Source organism: Rhinopithecus bieti, unplaced genomic scaffold (genome assembly GCF_001698545.2).
Source record: "Rhinopithecus bieti isolate Rb0 unplaced genomic scaffold, ASM169854v2 scaffold_14826, whole genome shotgun sequence".
NCBI classification, from domain to species: domain Eukaryota; kingdom Metazoa; phylum Chordata; class Mammalia; order Primates; family Cercopithecidae; genus Rhinopithecus; species Rhinopithecus bieti.
In genome coordinates this window covers 2,313,982-2,341,582 of record NW_016808328.1, presented here as the reverse complement: position 1 = coordinate 2,341,582, position 27,601 = coordinate 2,313,982, and the positions used below count along the sequence as shown (strand labels likewise).

Below are 27,601 nucleotides of genomic sequence, written 5' to 3'. Positions count from 1 at the left end.
GGGAAATTGAAATTAAATATTTTCCTGATATACTGTTATTAAAATTTTATATATTCAGAAAACATTTTGTGCACTTTGTACATTTTGTATTGAAAAATACAATAAGGAATAATAGGACCATTATGATTCCTACCCATGAGGAGTTTATAATCTAGTGCATAGGTTTTGTTTTGTTTTGCATTTTTGTTTGTTTGTTTGGAGTTCCAGAGTACTCTTACATTATTTATAATCATTAAATTTTTGCTAGAACTCAGCCATACTTGAAAATCCCTGGTCAGCAGTGATAAACCTGGGCCTATTTAGGGATGAAAGGTAATGTGGACAGGCTATGTTCAGTATGGACTCTCTGCCCCTGGGCATAGGGCTGCACTGGAGAACCATTTGTCAGAAAAATTATCCTTCAGATTTTTCCCAGCTAACTTTGGGGATCAGGGTGTAAGAGTCAGATTACAGTGGTAGAAAGTTGGTATTTAAATAGTGTTGGGATTTCTGAACAAATATTTTCTATGTGGGTAGCCTCGTTCATCCTGTACATTAAAAGGTATTATAGACAGCTGGGTAGAGAGGTACCTGTGACTAAATATATCTTCCAACTGTCAAGTTGTTTTATATCACATCATTTAATTCTGTGTCATTTAGTTATATGACATTTAATTATATGTCATTTGTTGCCTGCTTCTCCTTCAAATAGTCTTCAAGTTAAACTTCATTTGTTCTTTGTGCCCATAGCACTGTTGATTGCATTCCATGTAAACTCTACATCTTTATTTTTAAATTATAGAAGACAGAGCCACGGTATATTACTATGCCAGGTTTGTGGTTAAAACACAATTGATGATTTTGGCTATTTAATTTCTGAAACAGGATCGTGTGGGTGGACGAGTTGCCACATTTCGCAAAGGAAACTATGTAGCTGATCTTGGAGCCATGGTGGTAACAGGTCTTGGTAAGTAGCTATTGGTTTGTCCTATAGTGCATGGTCTGAGACTCATAAAATTAAAAAAAATTTAAAGCCAGAGATGCAATTTTAAAGTGTATTGGTTTAGAATAGTTATCTTCTGTTAGTGAGAGGTATAGCAGTATGTGGAAAATGTAAATTGTACGTATCTTTTGACCTAGAGTACCTTTTTCTAGTTCTGGGAAATTATCCTATGAAGATAAGTAGATAATGTGTTTGAAGCTTTTTGTGTGTGTGTGTGTGTGTGAGACAAAGTCTCACTCTGTCACCCAGTCTGGAGTGCAGTGGCGTGATCTCCACTCACTGCAGTCCCCTCATGGGTTCAAGCAGTTCCCCTGCCTCAGCCTCCCGAGTAGCTAAGACTACAGGCACATACCACCATGTCCACCATGCCCAGCTAATGTTTTGTATTTTAGTAGAGGCGAGGTTTCACCATGTTGGCCAGGATGGTCTTGATCTCCTGATCTCATGATTAACGTGGCATTGTTTTTGTTTGTTTTGAGACGTGGTCTCGCTCTTTTGCCCAGGCTGGATTGCAGTGGCATGATCTCAGCTCACTGCAACCTTTGCCTTCCATGCTCAAGGGATCCTCTCACCTCAGCCTCCCTAATAGTTTGGAGTACAGGCATATGCCACCATGCTTGGTTAATTTTTAATTCTTTGTAGAGATGAGGTCTCACTATATTGCCAGGCTGATCTGAATTCCTGGGCTCAAGCGATCCTCCCAAAGTGCTGGGATTACAGCACTGGTCTCGAACTCCTGACCTCAGGTGATCCACCCACCCCATGGCCTCCCAAAGTGCTAGAATTACCACCATAATCCTATATGGGCATTAGCCAGCTTGCCTATCCCTGGCATTGTTTTTCATAGCAGAATATTAGAAACCACAGATTAGAATATTATACCATGAGCAATATACAGCCACTGAAAATCGTGTAGCTCCGTATTAGCATAAAACAATGTCCACAATATATTGCTAAGTTGAAAAGAGATTATAAAACAGTACTTACTATGATCCTTTTGTGTGTGTCTGTAATTTTATACACTTAAAATCTAGAAGAATCTGTAATAAAATGTTAATTAGTGGGATTATGGGTAATTTTTTTGCACTCTTCATGTTTATCGTACATATTTTTACTTGGGGTGCTTTTTTGATAAATAATTTACATACTGTAAGCTTTTGAGCATTTTTTGAGTAAAAATATTTTTTACTGTGAGATTTTTGTTCTCTCTTCGTAGGTCTATTGAGTTTAATTGCTTGAGTTTTTTCTAGGAGGGAATCCTATGGCTGTGGTCAGCAAACAAGTAAATATGGAACTGGCCAAGATCAAGCAAAAATGCCCACTTTATGAAGCCAACGGACAAGCTGTAAGTCAAGGACAAACAGAACTTTCAACATTTCTTTGGTTCAGTTGAAAACAATTTTAGGAGAATGGTATGGATGAACGAATACATATATACACATACAGAGGTGTATATATATAAACTGAGGGTAGAGATGATGTGACGTTATTCTGGTTGTTTCTTAACTCTGAGCTATGTAAGAAGGGATTATTGTATGTATACACATTTACCTGTCTGTTTAACATTTATTGGCCGGGCGCGGTGGCTCAAGCCTGTAATCCCAGCACTTTGGGAGGCCGAGACGGGCGGATCACGAGGTCAGGAGATCGAGACCATCCTGGCTAACACGGCGAAACCCCGTCTCTACTAAAATACAAAAAATTAGCCGGGCGAGGTGGCGGGTGCCTGTGGTCCCAGCTACTCAGGAGGCTGAGGCAGGAGAATGGCGTGAACCCGGGAGGCGGAGCTTGCAGTGAGCTGAGATCCCGCCACTGCACTGCACTCCAGCCTGGGCGACAGAGCAAGACTCCGTCTCAAAAAAAAAAAAAACATTTATCTTTAGATATTTAATGAAGGCTAGCTAGACAGTTAATCTTTTTATTTGTCTGTGGCCCCTTACTCCAAGGGACTTGTGGAATTGAAACCTGATTCTTCGTTTTTTTTGTATTGTGCCTTCCATCATGTGCTTTAGCTCCATGTGTTCTTTATGACTTCAGTTTTGTGTTTATAGGCTAATATTTTTGATGGGCTAATAGCCAAATGGTGGTACTTACCCATATGCTTAGATAGGCTAAAGTATATTTGTTGACCAGAGGCATAGGAGCTTCCTATACTTAGTATGACTGTAGCATGGAACTGATGAAATGTATGGGGAATTGCACAGTTTAACGATTTTAAGATAGGCTTAAATTATGTCAGTCAGTCCTAATTTTTTAAAGTGAGTGAAATTCAAGTTTGTATTTAGCAGAAATTTTAGTGATTCCCTTTATCAAGATGAGAGCCCACACTTCTCAGGATATAAGCACATACTATCTTTCTTTATATTTGGGGAAAAGGGCGATTTCCTGTGTATACAATGGGTTTAGCTACTGTTACTAAAAGTGGTAGGATCCCAACTCTTGAATTTTGTGTGATATGTCTCAAGGAACATCCTCACTTATTCCTATCTACCTTAAGGCTTTATGGGGTTCCTATCAAGAGAAGGGCAGACTCTCAGGGAATGCTCTGGTTTCCATCCCCACCATCATGGTCCAAATTTCCCACCAGTACTTGGGTGGGGTGGGTAACAGGAGGCTTCTTGCAGAATAAACTGAGCAGAATGAGAGAGAAAGGATGAAGTAGAGATTAACTCAACAATTGAGTAAACTTCTCTTATTCTACCAAGATCTGTAAAGGATATAGAGATGAATAAGATAGTCCCTGCTATAGTGGTACTTGTACAGAAATAATTCTTTTTTCCCAACTTTTATTATGAAAATTTAAAACATGGACAGAAGTAGAAAGAGTACTGTAGTGAACCTGTTTTCCCAATCTTGTTTTATCTGTCCCATTCCTGCACTTTTGAGTCCAGGGGAAGTCTGGAGTATTTTAAAGCAAATCACAAACATAACATCCGTAAATATATTAACACCAGTAACATAAAGTGAAAGCCAAGGATTAGATAGTAGAGCAAATTGCTGTGGAAGAACCAAGGTGGCAAGAGAATGTATGAAGGTGTGAGGGAAGGGGCACTAAGAGATCTGGAGGGAAGAAGAACATTTGTGAATTGGCAAATCAGGATTTCAACATGGGCTTATGGAGGGGAAAAGCTTTGCAGGCAGAGGAGGCTTAAGTCTAAGCTGATAAGTCTGTAAAGGAGGATGGAATTATACCAGTGAGGGTAGGAAGATAGAAAATTTAGGGTGGGGCCATGTTGTAGCGGATGTTACTTGGTAGGCTTGATTGTAGTTGGAACTTGAGAGGTTTGAGAACAGGGGAAATGACATGATTAAGTCGGCGTTGAAAGTATAATATTAATAGTAGGTAATAAGTACAGAATCGAGGTGAGGAGGAGCAAGGCTCCAGAGTGGCTATTACAGTCATCAAGAAGTGATACGAGTCCACAGTAAAGATTAATCACTGATCATTGAGACACCATCTTTTTCTTTAGACTTTTCTGAATGTAGAGCAGGTTCATTAATTCTTTCTAACAGTAAAGAGAGAAGTTTTTTCTAGTAGAGATATCCAGAGAAATGGACTGCTTTCTTGGTATTAGATGAGCTTTAGCGCATTTTTTAAAACATTTGTTTCTGTACCACTGCTGTCCTCAGGTGGGGCCTGCACTGGCTGCCAGTCTGTGAACTAACTGTTGATTACCAGTGTGGGATGAAATAAAGAAATTACACTGCTAACCACACTGTTAATTCAGTTGGTGATTTTTTTTTTCCTGGTAGCAAAACTCTCAGTGAAGAAAGTGGTACATTGATTTATCCACATCTTACTAGGACCAGCCCTTTGAGTAGCACTGTAAACAGTTGTTAACCTTGTGTGTGATTTTCAGCATTTTGAATGCAAGGATATTTTTCCCAATGAAATTAGTAGTTGTCATTCAACTCTGATATGTGTAGGATTTTTCTAAGTTGATACATTTATATCTGGTGCAGTAGCCAAGTGATAAGGAATATTTTAAACCATTCTCAAATTTGGGAATGGATTCTTTGCAGCTTTGAGTTATGCTTGCCTTAGTTAATCAAACATAAGGCATGCTAGTGTTTCTGTACTGCTGTCTCCAGTTGTCTGTCTCAGAGTAAGAATGGAAAACTATTGACTAGTAAACTAGCTTTTTTTATTTTTATTTTTTATTTTTTTTTTGAGACAGAGTCTTGCTCTATCACCCAGGCTGGAGTGCAGTGGCACAGTCTTGGCTCACCGCAACCTCCGCCTTCCGGGCTCAAGTAATTCTCCTGCCTCAGCATCCTGAGTAGCTGGGATTACAGACGTGCCCCACCACGCCTGGCTAATTTTTTTGTATTTTTAGTAGAGATGGGGTTTCTCCATGTTGGCCAGACTGGTCTTGAACTCCTGACCTCAGGTGATCCACCCACCTTAGCCTCCCAAAGTGCTAGGATTACCAGCGTGAGCCACTGTGCCTGGCCTAAACTAGCTTTTGAACAAGCTTATAGGACAAGTACAAAGAGCCCCACTAATTTATGCTTATAATTACAAATACGTTTCATGGCTTTAGCAATCTAAAGAGAGGTCAGTAGCTTTATTCTGTTATTGCGGGAGAAGAAACTAAAGCTTATAGGTCAGTAGCTTTATTCTCTTATTGCAGGAGAAGAAACTAAAGCTCACACGTGTGTTTGCCTAAGGTTATCATAATCAGTAAGTTGAAGAACCAGAATCCATTGCCTGGTGTTCTGGTTCAGATTCCCATACTTGTTTGACTACAGCCTACTGACATTTCAGGGAAGATGGGGTGAGGTGAGTGTATGCACCTCTTTCTAACTGCCTGTGTGACGACATCAGCTGAGTCTCCTTCTCTGAGAGCTTTGTTTCAGTAGTTACTCCAGGAGCCAGCAAGGCCTACCTAAAGTAAAAATTCATTCAGTCATTGATTTTTCTTTAGTAAACTGTTGGATGAAATGGGGTTGGTTCTGTTTCTGCATGCTTTGTGGACAGCTTCAGTCAAAAAAAGAGTGACTTGTTGGTTCTGTTGTTAGTATATAGAAATTAATGATGTCATCCTGTAGAAGGCCAGAAAGTTACTCAGAGTTGTATCACTAGTAATAATGTCTTAAGGACATATCTCCATACCCAGACATTTTGCTGCTGTAGGAAAAGAAATCATATAGCAAGTGATTTTTATTTTATGTCATTGTTTTAATCACAATCACAAGAATCCCTAAAAAAGTTGACCTCTCTGTTCTCTCTCCTATGTTTGTAGCTAGTATATTGAGTTTCTGTGTTTGTTTTTGACAAGGGACATTTATTTTATGGCTTTGGATGACTAGAACAAGGACTTCCCTAGTTAATATATTAATATGATGGATATAATATAGAGATATAAAATAATGTAGGGATACTAAGCATATCCCTCTAAATAGAAGGGATCTCCACTACCTTAAGCCTATAAAACAATCAGAGCTAGTATAGCAGCTGCCTTCAGTTGATTGGTGATGGAGTTATACTCTGACCTATGCTGTCATCAGTAACAGCTTTAACTGGACATGGAGAAGGTTGGGAAATAGGGTAATTCATATTTCAGGGAACATTTTGCTGGTCTCTGCTGAGGGGACTGAAAACATGATTGGTCGGGGAGACAGTGGAAATGGCTCTGAATGTTTTCTGCATCTCCTGTACACCAGCTAGTAACTCATGGGCTTTACTTTTTTTTTTTAGGGTATCTTAATCAAATTCCCACAGTACTGTAGCATTCTGTATCACAAGGTGTCTGGTCATTGTGTGTGTGTGTGTGTGTGTGTGTGTGTGGTTACCAGGTAAGATCCAGAGGGTCCAGTAACTACTTTGAAAAACTGAGCTTTGATTTTCTTCTTGGGAATGGCTCAGCTGTTAAGAGAATGACAGACAACATGTGAAAAGTAATGGGTGTCAGGTCTCTTACAAAGACCATTAACTATAGGTGTATTAGGTATCTATCATAACTTAGCCAGTTTTCATTTGTGTTCTTATACAGTGGTGCTTAGGTTAGTACACTTTTGACACAGACCTGTTGGCCTTTTTGGTTTTCTTCCTTTGAAGAAACATTTTCAATATCTTTATGACAGTCTTTCTCTGCCCTTTAAAATCATTACTGCCAATCCATGCTTGTTTATAAATGTGAAAATCTCATGCCTTCCTTTAATGGTCCTGAAGTTGCAAATAGTTTTTGTCCTCTTAATTATAGTTATAATACTGACTTTGCTTTTCCAAACTGTTTTTATTCATTTAACAAGAATTTACTGGAAAAACTGCTAGAGAGAACTACTTAGACATGTTGTGTGTGCCTTTTCCATACACTCTAATCACTGCTTTAAGGAAGTCAAAAAGATTCCTTATGGGGTGGGAGTTGGGGGAGACAACAGTCTCTATAGAATCACATTGATTATTTTGTTTCGGAGACAGGAAGATCTTGCAGTGTCGCCCAGGCTGGAGTGCAGTGGCACAAACATGGCTCACTGTGGCCTTGCCCTCCTGGGCTAAAGTGATCTCCCATCTCAGCCTCCTGAGTAGCTGGGACCACAGGCACACACCCTTACACCTGGCTACTTTAAAAGAATTTTTTGTAGAAATGGAGTCTCACTATATTGCCCAGGCTGGTCTCAAACTCCTGGACTCAAGTGATCCTCCTGCTTCAGCCTCCCAAGGTGCTGGGATTTATAGATAAGAGACACTGCACCCAGCCTAGAATCACGTTGAATTTTATTTGCATTAAGGATATATTCCCCCTGTAGGGATAATAGCTGTATCTCATTTCCCTTGGCTGTTGAGGAGAATCTGAATTAGAGACTCTTCAGAAGTAAATTTCTTCTTCCAGGTTTTACCAAATGAACTAATCTTAATCTTCTGCTTCACCATCATTCTAGAAGTGCTCGATGGCATGGAATGGGGAGGTGGAGATTGGCTGTGGCCTCCACTAGTCAGATTTGGCAATTACTGCTTTTTTCTGATTCTTTCTGGGGATTTCTCTGGCTAAATCTCAGACCTTTCATTACCTAGTGTACGTTGCTGCATTTAACTCCATTCTGCTCTGCTGCTGGAGAGTTTATGAAGACTGGAAGTAAGATAGGTGTAAAATGTTTTTGAAGACCCAAAGAGCTTGTTAGAATGAAACCAGAGGTAGAACTAAAGAGAGCTGTCCTTATTCCTTTGAGATTACTTCTTGCAGGATCAGGGACCTTGTCCAGAAAGGTGTTTGGCTTTCCCACATTCTGCATGGGGTAGACACACAGGCTTCCCTTCCCCTGGACACATTTAGAGATAGTCCATATAATCTACAAGACCAAGACAATCAGGATTGAACCTATTTGGAACAATGAGATTCTTCAAATTCTCTTAGTCTTGAAGGAACTATTTACCTGGAGCCTTTCATAGAGAAATAAATGGTTTCAAAAAGTCAGTCAAAATCTGTTTAAAGTGATGTCCATTTTGTTTGCTTCTTAGATAGAAGGCTCTTACATTATTGGTCCTTTTCCAAAATGCTTTTAGTTTGCTGTTACAAGTTCTCACTGTGTTGCAGTGTGGAAATCCACCTGCCTTCTAATGTGGTACTTAAAACCCATTGTAATCATTCGTTGAGTTTCTTTCTCGGGATACAAGTTAAGGATCTAGATTAGAATAGTCAGGTAAGATTTAAATTATTGTGACCTATGTTTAGCGATTGCCAATATTTCAATTCCATTTTGTTGTTGTTGTTCCATAATAATTTGTAGAACTAATAGAATCCAAGGATTCTCATCAAGGGGAAATAAATGACTTAAAGTATGGGTAGTTTGGGGTTGTCAGGGTAGTCATTTGTTAGTTCCGTTTATTGTCTGGGTATGTTAAATAGAATATTTCTAACTAGCTTGTTTTTAGAAATGATTCTGATTTAAAGGTATTAAAAACACATTTTGGTTTTCTCCCAGTCAGTATTGATCTCCTAAGGGACAAGTATTTTATGTATTATTTTCCAAATATTCCTTTAATTTCCAAGTGAAATTTTAATGTTAGTGGGGGGAAAAAAGCCAGGTTTCAGAGCTATCCCTGGCTGCACTTGCAATATTTCTGTAATTGCTTAGGTGGAAAATGGATGGGGCCTGGTGGCTGACAATCTCACATAGTCTCATACAACTGAGCCTCGGGTTGGAATGGTGCACCGGAGATGCAGTCCTGTCATCTGGTGTCAGTCAAATGTGGCAGCGATCTTTTGGTTTGGGTTTTGTTTGTTTGATTTTGTTGTTGTTGTTGTTGTTACTGTTCTGTGTTTTTCCTTTCCTCTTTTGAGTTTTGCTTTATTCCTCACTGCTTTTGACACTTCCCCTCACTCCCCCGCCTTTTTTTAACTGCCTTTCTTTTGGCCATTTCTATGCCTTGACTTTCCCATTTAGTCTCTGTACTATCTGTTCCTTATTTCTCTGGTGGTTGCAGCTTCTGAGCTAACAGAATGCTTCTGTCATGCTATGTGTTTAAAGCCTTGATTTTATTGCTGTCATACAAAACTAAACTTGACGTGGCTGTTGGGCTGTTATTTACAGTTTATTTCTCTCTCTGCTGCACTGGTTAAAAGGACACTGTCAAGGTATTTTTTTCATAATTTTTCAAATCATTTTCCTCACTGTTTACAATAACCCATTAAAAGCTTGAAACCTAAATCTTTTCCTTTCAAAGATCCTCTCCATCATACATTCACACTGGTTTGTTGTTGTAGAGTTGCGCCTATATGTTGGGCTGGTGCCATTTGAGTTTTTGTCATTGAAAGCGCGTGTAAAACATTAGGTTTTTTGTGGGTGGTGTGGGTGGACTAAGGGGGAAAGTGTAATGAATCCAGTGGGCTGCTCAGCAAACAGAGGGAGGAAACAGAGGTCAAATTTGGTCCCTCTAACCTTGACAGTGTCCCTTTAAATATTTCTCTACCACACACCCTGGACCCCAGTTACTGAGCCTGAGTGCTGTGTACTTTTTCAGTATGAACTTCCCTATGTGATTGTCATCCTAGTTGCAAAGATTAAAGCTTGTCTGAAGCAACCCATCCAGTTGACACTGGAAGAGCTTTAATCTGTACCATTTGCACACTTGTGTATTGACATATTCTGCCCTATTGTAGAGGCATATGTGATCTAGTAGTCCCTCTTGCTGCTGTAGCATCCTCTTGCTAGGCATTTTAGAAGCAACACATAGAAATACCACTTTTATACTCCAAGAAAATCAGTCATACGCATTGCATCTGTGATGAATTAAGGTCTCATAACTACCTGGATTTCACATTGAAATGTAATTGTTTCCTTTTTGAAAGAAGAACCAAATTTAGATTTCCAGAACCATCTTTTGTAGCATCATTGCAGGATTTGCACTAGAAGTAGCACGTTTCTGAGCAAAATTTCGGCATTGTTTGAGTCGCTCTGTATGACCATCACATATCACATCAGTGAGGAAAAGTAGCTGAGAAAGTAAATGAAATTCCTGACCAAAGGGTCTGTCTCTTCCATCAGCTCTCATAGCTGTGTAATAAAAGTAAGCTCTTTTTTGACCGTTGAGTTGAATGAGTAATAGGTCAGAGGTTTTTGATCCACCAGTCCTAGGTACCTTCCTGATATAAATGGCACCAAGCATCCAAAGCCTGATTCTCTGCCTCATTTAACACGAACCAGAATATTTTTAGAGATTTAGATTTTCTTTAGGCTAAGGGTAATTCTTTAATTATAAAGACACCCTGATCTCTCCCATGTATAGTCTTTTGGAACTTACTGCTTTGAATGTGATTTTGATTAAATCAGTTATGGTGTCTGTCATATTTACAGTTCAAAGGAGAGTTGCAGTCCTCTTTCTTTTTGGGAGCAGATTGCCCTTCTTGCCAGATTCTTTCTGCCACACATTGGCTTATCTCATAGAATGACTTGTGTGATCAATGAAGGAGCAGAGGCCAGGGTTCAAAATCATCTGTTGAGTTGGGAAGTGGAAAAACTGTGGAGTTTCAAATGAGAGGTAGAATATTATTGGGATGGTCTTGTCAACAGTCAGTTATCTCTGATTGTAAAAGGTTGCTCCTCCTGAGTCTTAGTGTTTACTAGAATTTACTTCCATGTTTTATTTTTGTGTTACCAATTTTAGTTTGACTGTGTAGTGAAATTCTGTGTTTTGAATCACATTTCCCAGCTGATACCAGCCCAGCTTATAACAAGCAATGCTTGCCTTAAACATATTTTTTCTTTCTCTCACTTCTGCCATGAATTCAACAATAGGATTGCATATACAGTTTACTTTGGGGCTGAATTAAGCAGTAGCAGAGGGATGCTTGTGAACTAACTGATGTTATCGGTAGGCAGGCACACAGCATGGCTTAGGATCATGGTCTTCCAGCTTGATGATCTGCTTTGCATTCTGTTTGCTTCATCCACATCAATGAGGAGCCAGACCTTCTGGTCCTTCATTTACTCATAGACTCTCTTAAGAGCTTTGTACATTCAATTCTGAACTTACTGGTGCCATAAAATATTATTACTGTGCAAAAGAACAAAAGTGCTAGTATGTTCTTATTAGTAGCCATGAATTTCATTTCTCTTTTCCCTCCTCCCACCTGAGATTCATCTTTGAGGGGAAGCAGATACCTTGGGCTTCTTATTTTCCCATCCTGCCCTTATTCTTGGAAGGTCCTCAGATTTGTTGGCATAGTTTTTGTTCTCTGGGGCTTTTCTAGTGTGTTGTTTGCATGTTAGCCAGCTCAACTTAATGCATGTCAGCTCAGTGCCACTTGTGCTCCATGTGACTTCAGTTAGCACCAGTGTGAATCTTGTGGCTGTTAATAGAGGGTGGAGTCCCAGCTCTGAGGGCAGAAGTGGGAGAAGAGGAAATTGTCAGGGCCCAAACATTTCATATCTCATTTAAATGGATTTGACCACTTCATAGAAAAGAAAATTTGAATCATTGTGCTCAAAGGTTTCCCCTTTGAGATACATATTTTGACTTTTATAAACTATAGAGCATTTGTGTTTTCATGGATGGATATGTTTAGTTTTATAAGGACCAACTCTGCTATACTTCGGATTTTCAGGTTCCTAAAGAGAAAGATGAAATGGTAGAGCAAGAGTTTAACCGGTTGCTAGAAGCTACATCTTACCTTAGTCATCAACTAGACTTCAATGTCCTCAATAATAAGCCTGTGTCCCTTGGCCAGGCATTGGAAGTTGTCATTCAGTAAGTACTTTGATAGTGCTTATTGTATAGTGAGTTCCATGTGTAAAGATTTGCCATTTACATTTTAAGTTTTTCTGCAAGTCTTATTTGAGCTAGTTTTTACTTAATTTCGTGTGAAACCATTGAATCCAAAATTAAAAATTATTTGAAATAATTATATGATCCCTTAAGGTCCCTTTCACTTCTAAAATTCATTGCTTTTATAGTATTATACTGTATTTAACATAGCCTAGGAAATAATTTCCCACTAGCCAACTTTCTTGTTCCTAAGTATTAGAAGTTTCAGTGGGCCTTGATGCCCTTAAAGGTTTTTGATGGGCACCTGTCTTACTTTGCAAAGTTGGCTTTGAGACCAGATTATACATATTGTCTCTCTTAGGTTACAAGAGAAGCATGTCAAAGATGAGCAGATTGAACATTGGAAGAAGATAGTGAAAACTCAGGAAGAATTGAAAGAACTTCTTAACAAGGTGAAATTCTGTGTTTTCTTTATAGCCGAAGAAGCTTTATTAGGAGAAAATGTCTTTAGAAATTTTAAAAGCATTTCTAAGACTTTTTTCTCCACGGAAGAGAAAGTCTGCACAGCTGGAACTCATTCTTAAGAAAATAATGACTAACAAAAGAGACTGTTTTATCTGTGAGTGTTTCGGTGTGGCATTATTGATAAATGTTACCAGAGGAAATAGATCTTTCCTCTTTTTCTGGTTCCCTTTAGCTCAGGGTTGTCCAATCTTTTGGCCTCCCTCAGTCACATTGGAAGAAGAATTGTCTTGGGCCACACATAAAATGCACTTAACACTAATGACAGCTGATGAGCTTTAAAAAAAAAAAGAAAAGAAAAGAAAATTCAGTGTTTTGAGGAAGTTTATGAGTTTGTGTTGGGCTGCATTCAAAGCTGTCCTGGGCCACGAGTTGGACAAGCTTGATTTAGCCATTCTAAAGCTATCCCAGTGCCCTCGGCTGAATTCTAGGACTAGCAGGAGATTAGCTATACTGGAGCCAAGTTTCCATTGGTGAAGACCAACAAATCAGCAGCCAGTTCATTGGCATAATTACTTCTCTTGAGTTGCCACCACCCCCACCTCTGTTCCCCAGGGCTGAACTGTTAGGACTCTTCTCTGCCACCATCTTCCAGCGCCCTGGGCTCCAGAGCATTAAAGTCCAACCATTTGTTTCTCCTCACCCTGCCAGCTGCAAAGGTCACATGAGCTTAGGGAGAAAATAGCCCCTGGAGGGGGCCTTTATAGTGCATACTCCGAGTGTGCCTGTGACTGGACTCTTGCCTCACTCTCACTGTGCCTCATTTCTTCATCCGGTCTGATGAAGAGGTCTCCAGCTTACAGTCTTCATGGATTGTGGTAAGGATGAAATGAGAAGAGTGACTTAAGAACTGCCAAGTGGCAGGATACCTATCGGGTGCCCAGTCTCAGGCTTTGTCACTCTTGGCCTGTGTAGTATCATCAGAAACCTGAAAAAAACTAACATTAAGAATGGTTCCTTAAGATTCTTTGGCCAGGCACAGTGGCTCACACCTGTAATCCCAACACTTTGAGAGGCTGAGGCGGGTGGATCACTTGAGGTCAGGAGCTCGAGACCAGCCTGGCCAAATGGTGAAACCCCTTCTCTACTAAAATACAAAAAATTAGCTGGGCATGATAGCACACACCTGTAATCCCAGTTACTCGGGAGGCTGAGGCATGAGAATCATTTGATCCTGGGAGGCAGAGGTTGCAGTGAGCTGAGATTGTGCCATTACACTCTAGCCTGGGTGATAGAACAAGACTCCGTCTCTTAGAAAAAAAAATGTTATTTGACCTTTTACATATTTAAAAAACACTTTATAGGACCAGGCGTGATGGCTCACGCCTGTAATCCCAGCACTTTGGAAGGCCGAGGCGGGCAGATCACAAGGTCAGGAGATTGAGACCATTCTGGCTAACATAGTGAAACCCCATCTCCACTAAAAATACAAAAAATTAGACGGGCGAGGAGGCGGACGCCTGTAGTCCCAGCTACTTGGGAGGCTGAGGCAGGAGAATGGCATGAACCCAGGAGGCGGAGCTTGCAGTGAGCCGAGATCGCGCCACTGCACTCCAGCCTGGGCAATAGAGCGAGACTCTGTCTCAAAAATAAAAAAAAAAACATTATGACAATTTGTTTCCGAAAATAAGTTCAAGTTACAATAGCGATATTTTCTTTTTTATGGGTATTAAGTTTATTTCTATACTGGGTTTTTTGTTTGTTTATTTAAATTAATGGGACACTCCTCATCCTTCTCATTCATTTTAGAAGGCAGCACTGATCTTACTTAGCAGATAGAGTTGTGGTACCTTTATGTCAAGCGCTATAAGATTTCTTTCCTGTTTCCCAGATGGAATGATGTAGGTTAGAACAAGTATTTAAGAATTCTAAGGACCTTGCACTGTAGCCCTGTTTTGTTGTGATAGCAGTTTTGAGGAGCCAAAAAAGGGTACATGTGATACAGACATAAACTACATTACTATCTGGAGTGGTAAATTTGTGCTTTTCCTTCTTAGATGGTAAATTTGAAAGAGAAAATTAAAGAACTCCATCAGCAATACAAAGAAGCATCTGAAGTAAAGCCACCCAGAGATATTACTGCTGAGTTCTTAGTGAAAAGCAAACACAGGGATCTGACCGCCCTATGCAAGGTGTGGTATACATACAGGCATAACTGGTTTTACTTGGAATCCTAAGAAACAGCACAGATGTGGGGAATTTTGGAAAAGAGAGCTACTAGCCAATCACAAGTGCCTTCAGTGCAATGAAGACGATTTGGTACATAATGAGCCATGGGGATTTAATGGGTTAGTTTGGTTTAAGACCTGCTTGTCCTGCAGAATTCTTTTCCTGTCTTAATAATCTCATCATTTTATCTTAAATCTCAGTTTAGCCGTAACAGTTTAGAGTAAGAGTATTAAACATGGACTTCAGAGTCATTTGGGGTCAAACTGTCTGATTCAAATCCCTAACTTGGAGTCTCGAGCCATGTAACCTTGGACTCCTTAATTGCCTCATCTGTAACATGGTCTTAACCACCTACCTTGTAGGGTAATTGTGAAGCTTAAATACAGTTATGTATAAAATGCTTACCCAGTGCCAGGGACATGGCATGCTTATGAAATGGTACTTGCTATGATTTTTCATCCCCACTTTGTAGCACACTAATATGTTTCTTCTATTATTTTCTCCTGTGTGCGCCCTGCCTCCCCCTAATATTCCAGGCCCCAGTTGTAACTTGTCTCCAAAACAAAATCTCTGAGCTCTGTCTAACCCCAGCCTAAAATTGAGCCACACTTCCTATACGTGATCTGAAGAGGAAATATGATCCAGACCTTATATTTTGTGGTATAAAGAAACTAGGTGGGGCCGGGCGCGGTGGCTCAAGCCTGTAATCCCAGCACTTTGGGAGGCCTAGACGGGTGGATCACGAGGTCAGGAGATCGAGACCATCCTGGCCTACATGGTGAAACCCCGTCTCTACTAAAAAATACAAAAAACAAGCCGGGCGAGATGGCGGGCGCCTGGCCTGTAGTCCCAGCTACTCGGGAGGCTGAGGCAGAAGAATGGCGTAAACCCGGGAGGCGGAGCTTGCAGTGAGCCGAGATTGCGCCACTGCACTCCAGCCTGGGCAACAGAGCGAGACTCCGTCTCAAAAAAAAAAAGAAACTAGATGGATATCTGACCCTTCAGGATAACTCAGATTCACTTAATTTTTATCAGGAATATGATGAATTAGCTGAAACACAAGGAAAGCTAGAAGAAAAACTTCAAGAATTGGAAGCGAATCCCCAAGGTAAGGAAAACAAACACAAAAGTTCAGAGGGATAGCTTTTACTGTTCTTTCAGTTTGATTTAGAAGGAAAATTGCAAATTATAGTGAGCTTTTATTTATGTTCAGTGAGTGGTTTAAATTGTTAAATAAATTAATGTGTGACTACTTGTGAGATTTCTAAATCCCCTGCTCCTATATTTTAATGTGTCCTAGATACCTAAACAGATTCTTTCTAAAGAGAGAGCCTTTCTCCATAAGATCTGATATTTGGATAAAGATGCAATAGATGGAAATTATCTTTTTTGAGGGGGTAGAAGGTGCTGTTGCTTTATACTTCCATAATTTGGGGAACTAGGGGGGTATTATACTTTATTTCCACTGGGTTTTTGACAGTGAATGCTGGTGAAATGTTTTCACTTGCATCCAGCCTCCACGTAAATCTGTTTTGTTCTGTATTCAAGGATGCTGCCCATCCTTTCTTTTTTTGAAATGGAGTCTCACTCTTGTCGCCCAGGCTGGAGTGCAGTGATGTGATCTCAGCTTACTGCAACCTCCACTCCTGGGTTCAAGCGATTCTCTTGCCTCAGCCTACTGAGTAGCTGGGATTACAGGTGCCGCCATCGTGCCCAGCTAATTTTTGTATTTTTAGATGGCATTTCACCTGTTGGCCAGGCTGGTCTCAAACTCCTGACCTTAGGTGATCCACCTGCCTCGACCTCCCAAAGTGCTGGGATTACAGGCATGCGCCACCACGTCCAGCCTGCCCATCCTTTCTATAGAGTCCATGCTGTGTGTAAAATATAAGACTTTTTTTTTTTTTTTTTTACAACTAATAAGCTTTTATGATATAAGGTAATTTCATATGAAGAATTCTTTTTTTTTTTCCCCCAGACAAATGAGGCCTACAGGTAATTTGCTTTACATAGTGAGCTTGGCACTGCTCTAGACATCAGAGATTAAAGAGGTTAATAAGACAGATAAGATGCTACTTTTTGATTTGTAATTTCTTCATATAAGGCACAGCCCTGGCTTAGATTCCGCCAGTTACTGAGATCACCTACATCACACTGAGAGAACTAGTGATATCTTTTAATAATCCTGTACTCCTTTGTTCTTTTGCAGTGATGTATATCTCTCATCCAGAGACAGACAAATACTTGATTGGCATTTTGCAAATCTCGAATTTGCTAATGCCACACCTCTCTCAACTCTCTCCCTTAAGCACTGGGATCAGGTAAGTTTCCCTTATTGTTTTTTTTTTGTTGCACATGTCTTTGAGAGAGATTGTAAGAGAAACAGTTAATTTTGTATCTGTGTTTTTAAACAGCTTTAGTAAGAGACATCATTTAAATACAGTGAAATTCACCTATTTTAAGTGAACAGTTTATTGATTTGCCAGATTTCAGTCATAAGCCCCCACACAATCAGGATATAGAACATTCCCATCATCCTGAAACGTTTTCTCCTGCTCCTTTGTAGTTAATCCCCCGTGCTCTGGCTCCTGGCCCTGGACAACCACGGATTTGCTTTATCACTGTAATTTTGTTTATTCTACAGTTTCATATAAAGTGAATCATACAGTACATAGCTTTTTGTGTGTGATGTATTTCACTTAGTATAGTTTTTGAGATGTGCATGAAGTTTTTGAGATTCATCTTTTTTGCCTCTATCAGTTGTTTGTTCCTTTTTATTATTTAGTAGAATTCCATTGTGTGGATGCACCCCAGGTCGCTTATCCTTTCACTGGAGCCTGAATGGGCTTTTGGGTTGTTTCCCTTTTTTGACTTCTAATGAACGAAGCTGCTTAAGAATGTTCATGTCTTTCTCTTGAGTAAATATGAATGGAATCGCTGGGTACTATGGAAAGTGGATTTTTAACTTTATAAATCAACTTCCAAAATATTTTCCAAATTGCCTTCCTACCAGCAATGTATGAAAATTCCATTTTCTCCAAATTCTCACCAATCTTGGTAATGCCAGTTTTTAAAATGTCAGCCATTCTAATAGGTATAGTAGTATTTGCATTTCTCTGATGACTAGTGATGTAGAGCATCTCTTCCTGAGCTTATGAGCCATTCATGTGTCATCTTTGAGTAAATGTCTGCTCAGATCTTTTGCCTATTAAAAAAGTCTGATTGTCTGCTTGTTGATGAGTTTGAAGTTTATTATGTTCTTTAAATTCTAGGCAGAAGTCCTTTTTCAGATTTATGTTTTGCAAGTATTTATTTCCTTCTCATCTGTGGCTTGTCTTTAATTTTGTAAATCTGTCTCAGAGTAAAAGTTTTTACTTCAATTTTTTTCTTTTGAGACAAGGTCTTGCTTTGTTGCCCAGGCTGGAGTGGTGTGATCGTGGCTCCCTTGCAGCCTTGACCTCCTGGGCTAAAGTAATCTTCCAGTCTTGGACTCCCATTCCTATTTATAAACTTTTTCTTTTAAACTGTGTTCTTTTTGTATCCTGAAAAAAATCTTTGTCTTACGTGAGGTACAAAGATTTTATCCTGTGTTCTCTTGCAGAAATTGTATGGGTTTAGCTCTTATGTTTAGGTCTATACTCCATTTTGAGTTAATTTTTGTGTATAAGGAAAGGTAAGTGAAGGGTTCATGTTTTTCCGTATAGTTATGTAATTATTATTCTAGCACCATCCTTTTCTTCATTTGTCTTGGCGCCTTTGTTGAAAATTAATTGGCATGTAAGCATGAGTATTTAAGGTTGTCTTTTATGTTAATTTATATGTCTATCCGTATGCCACTATCATACTGTCTTGCAAGTTCTCCAACTTTGTTCATTTTTGATTGTTTTGGCTATTTTAAGGTACATATTTTCATAACAGTTCAACTTGTCAATTTCTACGAAAATCACTTTCTAGGATTTTGATGGAGTGCATTAAATTTCTAGATCAATTTAGGGTGAATTGCCATCTTAACAATACTGAGTATTCTTATCCGTAAATACAGTGTACTTCTGCAAAAATGGCTTTCTTTCCTTTATGTCAGTGATGTTTTATAGTTCTCAGTGGGCAGGGCTATACCATCTTTTCTTGAATTTCAGTGTGATTTACTCTTCAAGTGAGAAATCACAGGGCTTCTTGAACCAATCTCTAAATCTGAGACTTTGACCAGACTTAAGGCAGTATAGGCTGGGTACGGTGGCTCACACCTTTTTAAACCCAACACTTTGGGAGGCCAAGGCGGGCGGATCAGTTGAGGTCAGGAGTTCAAGACCAGCCTGGCCCTGTCTCTACTAAAAATACAAAAATTAGCCAGGCGTGGTGGCAGTCACCTGTAATCCCAAGTACTTGGGAGGCTGAGGCACGAGAATTGCTTGAACCCAGGAGGTAGAGGCTGCAGTAAGCGGAGATCACACCATTGCACTCCAGCCTGGGCGACAGAGCAAGACTGCATCTCAAAAAAAAAAAGGAAAAAAACCAGTATGGAAGTAAATTATTAAATTTTTACTTATATATTTTAATTTACATTTTACATTTTCCTAATAAAAATTATTTTGACAGGCCGGGCGTGGTGGCTCATGCCTGTAATCCCAGCACTTTGGGAGGCCAAGGCGGGCGGATCACCTGAGGTCAGGAGTTCGAGACCAGCCTGGCCAACATGGTGAAACCCCATCTCTACTAAAAATACAAAATTAGCCCGGCGTGGTGTAGTCCCAGCTACTTGGGAGACTGAGGCAGGAGAATTGCTTGAACCCAGAAGGCGGACCCGGGTTGCAGTGAAGCCAAGATGTGCCATTAGCAGCTCCAGCCCTGAAGCAACCAAGAGAAAACGCCGTCCTCGGAAAAAAAAAAAAAAATTATTTGACTTCTTAATCTTTATAAATAATCTGAATATTTTAGTATTTGAAGAGTTGAACTTTGTTAGAGGTAAAGTCTTATGGAACTACTAGTTCCTTTATGATTTTTCATATAAATACTAAATTAGGCCCTTCTATTCATTGATTTATCATTTGATGTTTCAATATTGTGTCTATTTGTAATAGTATAAAATTTTAAATGAGTGATTTCAACTAGAGTGTTGCTGCCAACCCAGCATTTTTATCTAATTTCCCCAAGAATTTCATGAAATTAGAAATCCTTACTAGCTTACCAAAAAAAAATGTTATACAGAAAAATTTTCAGTAAATTCAGAGAAGTAAGATCATTTTGGGGATCTTTAAATCAGGTGAAATCCTGACTTTTTTTTACTGTGTGGACTGTCTTGGGCCACTCTTTATGATCCTAGATTTACCTGCATCTAGTTTGACTGACTTAGTTTTGGAAATCTTCCTCAACTTAAAACCTGTAAATTTAAAGAATAAAAACGGATTTTGCTCTCAGGTAAAAGAAAATGTAATCAGGACTGTGACCCTGATATCCTTCAAGTCTGTAATGTATTCAAAAGCCAGATAAAATACACTTGATGTTTAATCATCTGAATTTCCTAGATTATCATTCCCCCTACCACCTCCCTACCCTAACCACCATAGAAGATCCGGACTTAGTGGTATTGGACTGGGATGATAAAAAACTATCCAGGGAAGGCCAAGCGTGGTGGCTCATTCCTGTAATCCCAGCACTTTAGGAGGCCGAGGTAGGTGGGTCAGGAGTTTGAGACCAGCCTAGCCAACGTGGTGAAACCCTGTCTTTACTAAAAATACAAAAACTAGCTGGGTGTGGTGGCGCATGCCTGTAATCCCAGCAACTACTTAGGAAGCTGCGGCAAGAGAATCACTTGAACCCAGGAGTCTGAGGTTGCAGTGAGCCGAGATCATGACACTGCACTCCAGCCTGGATGCCAAAGCAAGACTCTGTATCCGGGGGAAAAAAAAAATCCAGAGAAGAAACTTCCCTAATCTCACTGCCCAAAGATTTAGGGACATTTTGGTGTTTTCTCTTCTTTCTTCAGTTTCCTTTGATAACTGTAACTAAATACTGAGTGGTTTGTTATTTAGTTTGCCTTAAAATATTGACTGTTTCCACAAGCTTGTGTTTTCATTGTTGTACAGAACTAGGTGCAAATGACACAGATTAAGAAAAGGTTGGAAATATGTTCTTTTCTTTTCTCTTTAGGATGATGACTTTGAGTTCACTGGCAGCCACCTGACAGTAAGGAATGGCTACTCATGTGTGCCTGTGGCTTTAGCAGAAGGCCTAGACATTAAACTGAATACAGCAGTGCGACAGGTTCGCTACACGGCTTCAGGTATGTCACTGCTTTACAAAAGGTAAGAGAGAACTCTCCTGAAACAGGACTGATCTTTTGTTAGGTATCAGGTACATTTCCTGATAGAGTGTTTAAACTATGACACCATAGGTAAAAACTGGCATTTACAGACAATCGAGCCTATAGAGTCTTTGGTTCTAACCGTATCATTTTATAAACTGGGAAACTGAAGCAAGTTTTAGAGTTTCCAATTTGAGCTAGTTGGATATTACTGGTTGAGCATCCCTAATCTGAAAATCTGAAATCTGCAATGCCCCAGTGAGCATTTCCTTTGAGCACTATGTCAGTGCTCAAGAAGTTTTCCATTTTGGTGAGCCAGTGAGTTTGGATCTAATTTTGTTAAGTATATTCATAAATACCAGGATTTTGGCGCCTGGGCTCCAGTAGGACCCACCCCTTTTATTTCACCATCCGCATTTTGGTCGTTGGATTCATTTTGGCCTTTTCTATTCAGCTGGCCTAATTCGCTTACGTTTGGTTCCTAGTTCTGGAGCAGTCCTGCTAAGAAGTTGACTTCTTCAGAGATAGTTTCCCTGTGCTTGCTATGGGGATAGGCTCAATACTCATTATTATTGCTGGTTTCAGACTACATTTAATGTAAAGTGCAGGCAACTGTAGCATTTTGAACTCCTCAAGATAGCTAGTCATCTCCCTTTCCAAGAACCCATGTGTGACTGTGTAGGCATGAGAAATGGAGACATAGCCATCAATCTTACCCCGTACTGCCCGTTTCCTTAGAGTTACTGAGATCACCACAGATGTTTTGGTTTTTTCTAACAATCAGTGAAACAGTTTTCCATTTAACTTTCCCATCAGAGGCAGCTTCTAGTTGACAGTGCTAAGAAGATCTGCAGCCTTGAGCCTTTTGCAGGCAGACGGAGAACAGTGAGAATAGATGTTGTGCCGTTTTCTCTAGTTCTGCAGCCACAGAAAATGAGCATGTACTGAGCTTTCATATTTATTTTGAGAGAGAGATATATCTCTCAAAATAAATATGGTATATAAACAGACATTCATTAAAAAATAAATGAGGAAAATGATGTTAACATAATTTCAGTACCCTCTCTGAGGTCAGCTTTGAGCTCATTCATACTCTGACAAGCTGAGGATGACTGTACATTCTCAAGCATAGCACGCTCCGCAGTTTTAGGCTGCATCCCCCAGATCTGCATCACAGCCTTCTTGTAGCGTTCTTCTGTTGGTTGATAGTGAGCAACTAACCACAGTCAGAAGACATTGGTTCTGTTGGGATGAGCATTTTACTCTTTATTTTTGGTCTAAATGTACTTAACTTGAGTAAATGGTAAGGTCCTTTCTTTAGTCTAGATCACCAGTGTATCGGGAGGGTAGTGTGGGGATGACAATCAAGGATTCTGAAGTTGACTACGAGGGTTTGAATCCTGGCACTTATTGCCTGTGTGGCCTTAGATGTGTTATTCCACCTCTACCTCAGTTTTCTTATGTGAAACATGAAGGTGATGAAAAGAGAAGAATGAGAATTGAGAGATGGGTGTCCATCCGTTGTACACTAAATGTCAGTGTCCTTATCAATGTCATATTCATCACCACTAGTCTTTTCCCACCCAACCTCTGCAGGATGTGAAGTGATAGCTGTGAATACCCGCTCCACGAGTCAAACCTTTATTTATAAATGCGATGCAGTTCTCTGTACCCTTCCCCTGGGTGTGCTGAAGCAGCAGCCACCAGCTGTTCAGTTTGTGCCACCTCTCCCTGAGTGGAAAACATCTGCAGTCCAAAGGATGGGATTTGGCAACCTTAACAAGGTAGCTTGCCTTAGACACTTCCGTCTACAGATCTAATGTACAAATAGCAGTCTTAGTCATTTACTTGTTGAGGAGGGGCCTTGCGTTTTGGGGCATTTGGCTATGCTCTCAATTGTGACATCAGGGCTGAGGCATGTCAGTTGATTCTCTTCAGTGTCTAAGTCTATCATCAAGTGTCTGTTCATACGGACTTATTCTTATGGGGTCATTTCACAAACTCAAGCCTATAAAAAGAGGATCGTAAATGTCATCCTAAATAATAAGAATTTCTGGGCTTATTTTGAACGCAGATTAGAAGAGACTTCAAGGAAGTCTCTTGAAGCCAGTATTATTTGGCTCCTGTCACTAGCTCATGTGCTTCTTTCTTACGGTAGGTGGTGTTGTGTTTTGACCGGGTGTTCTGGGATCCAAGTGTCAATTTGTTCGGGCATGTTGGCAGTACGACTGCCAGCAGGGGTGAGCTCTTCCTCTTCTGGAACCTCTATAAAGGTAAATGCCTTCTAATTTTAATCTTTTCCATATCCTCACAGGAATATAGAATTTGAAATATTTTGGATTTTCTCAATATATATGCCTTAATTTCTCTCTTTATTAACTCAACAAACAATTCCTGAAATATCTTCTAGGTACTGGGGTGTAAAAATACCTGCCTTCAAGGAGCTCCCAACTTAGTGGGGATACAGTAAGCGGGGAAGCAGCCTTAGAACAGGGCAGTAGGTGGCATGACGGGCTGAACGCCCAGGTTACTGGAGGTCCACTCAGACTGGAGGGACAGGCCCAGGGAGGCTTCCTACCAGGGGAAGCTTGTGTTCCTCATTCTCAGACTGACTTGCCCCAATTCTTTGCTTGCTTCCCTTACAATGTATTTAAGAAATTCCTACCTCCTGTTCAGTTATTTTCTTCTGTAATTGGACTTAACTCTATGTAGACTTAAAGTATATTTGTACACCACCTCATTCCCAGAAAAGGCTGTAAAAAGAAGACATTGGCCTTGTCACTGCAGACACATCAGCTAACCGGCTTACCCCCATCCCCAGTTCTTTCCATTACTCCTCATTGCCCAGTGGTGAATGGTCTTTCACACCCCAGCGCCTCTAACTTCACAGAGGGGGAACTTGGCTCCCTGAGCACATTGCTTTCTGACAGCAGCAGCGTGTCTTTTCCCCATCCAGGCTGTCAAGTCCTGTCAGTGCCAGCCTTGTAATGTCTTGCAAACCTATTTACTTTTTTCTATTGCCTACCTCCCAGTCCAAGCCATTCTTACCTATTGCCTGGACGGTTACCAATAGCTATACTGCTATTCCTGCTTCTTTTAGCGACTTTCTGCTGCTGAAAGAAAATGTTCAAACTCCTTATCTTGGCCCATGCTAAGGTTCTTCATTATCTAACTCATCTCTACTTCCTTGTCCATCCCCAGGTTCCAGGCACATTTCGCTGTTCTCACATCCTGGAAGACACCATGCTGTTTTCTGCTTCAGAGCCTCTACATGTACTGTGGTCTAGGCCTGGGGGGGCTGCTTCTCCCCCCACCCCTTCGACCCCACTTCCTTCACAGCCTGTCTTATTCAGCATTCAGGTCTTGACATAAATGTCAGTATTTCAAAGACTTCCAGGACACACACATCTCCACTGCACCAAATGTAAATTAAATTTACCCCGTATGCTTTTCCCTATAGCCTACTTTTTCTTCATAGCTTTTATTACAGTTAATAATTATCTGTGTAATTTTGCATCTGTTGCTCTATTGGAGTATATAGTTTATATCTTTTTTATCCCCCTCTTCTAGTAGTGTGCCTGCCACCTATGTCTGTTGCATAACTACTCACCAGATGGGTGACTGAAGACAGTCCTGGGCTTGGAGGGGCCTGGGATGGCTGAAAGGGAGGCAGCCATTGTCATGGAGCTATCTAAGGTAGTCAAGGTTAAGAATTCTGTGCCAAAGTAAAGGGATGCTTAATAATTCCCTTTTATTAGCAAGATCTGAAATTATATCTTCAGAACTGCTGTATTTTGTCAAGTTAGAAGCAGTGAGGTGCCTGTGAATCTTACTTCACTCTGTAGTCTGCCAGCTCCTAGTGGCTGGTTTCTGGTGACAACAGTTCCATAGGCTGTTTCAGAAACATAATTTGTCTCTTTGCATTTCAGTGGTGCTGCGTGTGTCTTGTCATCAGATTTCAGAGCACCAGGAATAAGGTGGGGCCTGATAAGGACGTTTTTGAAGAAAGTCTGTAGGAAAACCCTAGAATTATCCTTTCTGTTTCCCCAGCTCCAATACTGTTGGCACTAGTGGCAGGAGAAGCTGCTGGTATCATGGAAAACATAAGTGACGATGTGATTGTTGGCCGATGCCTCGCCATTCTCAAAGGGATTTTTGGTAGCAGTGCAGTACCCCAAGTAAGTAGATAGGTGAGGTAAGCAGGGTTCAAACTCAACCAAGGTTTAATGTATTTGCAGCATGTTCTTGGTCAGGACAGTTTAAGCTAGAATTGAGGTGTGTGCCTTTAAATGAATATTAATGTTTGGAGTTCATGGCCTAAGCATGGGGTTCAGAAAAGCCCCCCAGAACAAGAGCTGGGGAATCTGAAGGCTGTTAACTACATTTCTCCTCTGGCTTTAGAGTCACACCATACCCCTGACATTTTAGACAAAATGGCCAAACTCCAGTGAGTATCTCTGGGAAGTTTTCAGAGAACCTCTTGGTACTTTTTCCTGTTCTTTGAAATACTTTAACCCCTTAGGATTCCTTTGAAGGGAAGCATATTGTGAATTTGTAAAAGAGAATAAAGGCCGAACCCTGTGTAGATCTCTGGATTCATAGACAGGAAGGCAACATGGAGGCATCCTTCCTGTCTGAAGTCCTTTTGTCCACATCTATTTTAAAGCAGAGCATTCATCACTTGATCACTGGCTCTCACATCTGTCTGTTGCCCCTCTTTCTCTCACTTATATCTCCACCCACCACTGCTTTTCCACATTTCAAGGATTGATTTGTCCTTGGTATGTCATAATGACTTTTGCTCCTGGTTTTTCTTTTAGCCCAAGGAAACTGTGGTGTCTCGTTGGCGTGCTGATCCCTGGGCCCGGGGCTCTTATTCCTATGTTGCTGCAGGATCATCTGGAAATGACTATGATTTAATGGCTCAGCCCATCACTCCGGGCCCCTCGATTCCAGGTGCCCCACAGGTGAGAACTGGCAAACTATCTGGGCTTACTTGGGAAGAGGCCAGGATCTCATGATGTCCCTGATTTTTTTTTCAGATTTTAGTCATTCTATCTTTGGACCTTTCAGATAACCAAGCACAGAGTTAAAAGGATGGCACCATTTCTGATTTCTCCTCATTTGGTTTTGTAAATCTAGGCAGTCTGCATTCAGAATGGAGGAGTCCAGAGTATAAGTCAAATAACATTTTTCCTTATTCAGGTTTTCCCCCCAAAAAAGAAAACCATTTTTAATTGCACTTCCATTTTGTAATGGCTCACAGGATTGCTGCAAGGTCTCAATTACTAGGGGCTTCCAGGGCATTCCTGAGAAATAACCCTGGGTCCTTATCTAGACCCTTATGCCAGACCCCACTCCAAGAGCAGTAAGAATTCCTCAGTGTCATAGCCCAGACCTGCTCTGAGCTGCAAGGCTGAAGTGTCCCTGATCACCAAATGTCCTGTGCTTCAGGGTAGTGAGGCTCCCTCCCAGAAGGTACTGAGGGAAGGACGTTCTAGAATTGGGTATCTAAACTGATGAGAACACGTTAAGCATCACTTTAGGACTGAGGCTAGGTGGAGTTTTATTGTCTCATTTCTACTTGTCAATTCTGGGAAAATGCCTACTGATAAGGGAGATTCAGATAGAATGATGAATAGTAATTGGGGGGTCAGCCTTTACAAGGTCAACAGGAATTTAGTAATTTAAGTACAAGAATAAAGGTGTATGTGCAGCCTGCCAATTTTCTTTTTCCCCTAAAACAGCCGATTCCACGACTCTTCTTTGCGGGAGAACATACAATCCGTAACTACCCAGCCACAGTGCATGGTGCTCTGCTGAGTGGGCTGCGAGAAGCAGGAAGAATTGCAGACCAGTTTTTGGGGGCCATGTATACGCTGCCTCGCCAGGCCACACCAGGTGTTCCTGCACAGCAGTCCCCAAGCATGTGAGACAGATACATTCTAAGAGAAAAGGCCCATGTGCCTGTTTCTGCTGTATAAACAAGGCTCTTCTAGCAATACTAGATCCCACTGAGAAAGTCCACCCTGGCACCTGGGCTCCTGATCGGCTGCTGGAGCTCCTGATTTGACAAGGAGCTTGCCTCCTTTGAATGACCTAGAGCACAGGGAGGAACTTGTCTATTAGTTTGGAATTGTGTTCTTCATAAAGACTGAGGCAAGTGCTGTGAAGTAACATCTTAGTCTCTTTTTTTTTTTTTTTTTTAATATATTTTGAGAATAAAACTTCATATAAAATTGGCCCGTCTGTTCCTTTGGGTTGGAGTTACATACAAGATGGGGGCGTTACTCCTTTGGAAATGCCAAGTTTATCCTATGACAATAGTAATATATGTTTTCTCCAGAGAAAAATGGTTTGATCGGGTCAGAAGATAAGGTAGGGGGGTGGTCCTGTAGAAGCAGTGGATTTCCTAGTC

The 27,601-nt window shown here is 40.6% G+C and overlaps 1 protein-coding gene across 2 annotated transcripts in view; it reads left to right on the top strand.

The window, feature by feature from the left end:
- Positions 1 to 27,427, top strand: part of KDM1A (lysine demethylase 1A) — a 66,663-nt gene extending 39,236 nt beyond the window's left edge. Inside the window, exons 8-21 of one of the 2 annotated variants that reach the window (XM_017886512.1) lie at positions 865 to 946; positions 2,233 to 2,327; positions 9,550 to 9,561; positions 12,031 to 12,173; positions 12,553 to 12,643; positions 14,711 to 14,845; positions 15,918 to 15,989; positions 17,090 to 17,203; positions 21,030 to 21,162; positions 22,780 to 22,967; positions 23,342 to 23,456; positions 25,234 to 25,361; positions 26,004 to 26,150; positions 26,931 to 27,427. In XM_017886512.1, coding sequence (XP_017742001.1) covers positions 865 to 946; positions 2,233 to 2,327; positions 9,550 to 9,561; positions 12,031 to 12,173; positions 12,553 to 12,643; positions 14,711 to 14,845; positions 15,918 to 15,989; positions 17,090 to 17,203; positions 21,030 to 21,162; positions 22,780 to 22,967; positions 23,342 to 23,456; positions 25,234 to 25,361; positions 26,004 to 26,150; positions 26,931 to 27,116 — 1,641 coding nt within the window. In that variant the 3' untranslated portion in view covers positions 27,117 to 27,427. The remainder of the gene's footprint in view (positions 1 to 864; positions 947 to 2,232; positions 2,328 to 9,549; positions 9,562 to 12,030; positions 12,174 to 12,552; positions 12,644 to 14,710; positions 14,846 to 15,917; positions 15,990 to 17,089; positions 17,204 to 21,029; positions 21,163 to 22,779; positions 22,968 to 23,341; positions 23,457 to 25,233; positions 25,362 to 26,003; positions 26,151 to 26,930) is intronic. The other variant, XM_017886513.1, reaches the window with a different exon arrangement.
- Positions 27,428 to 27,601: the final 174 nt, after the last annotated feature.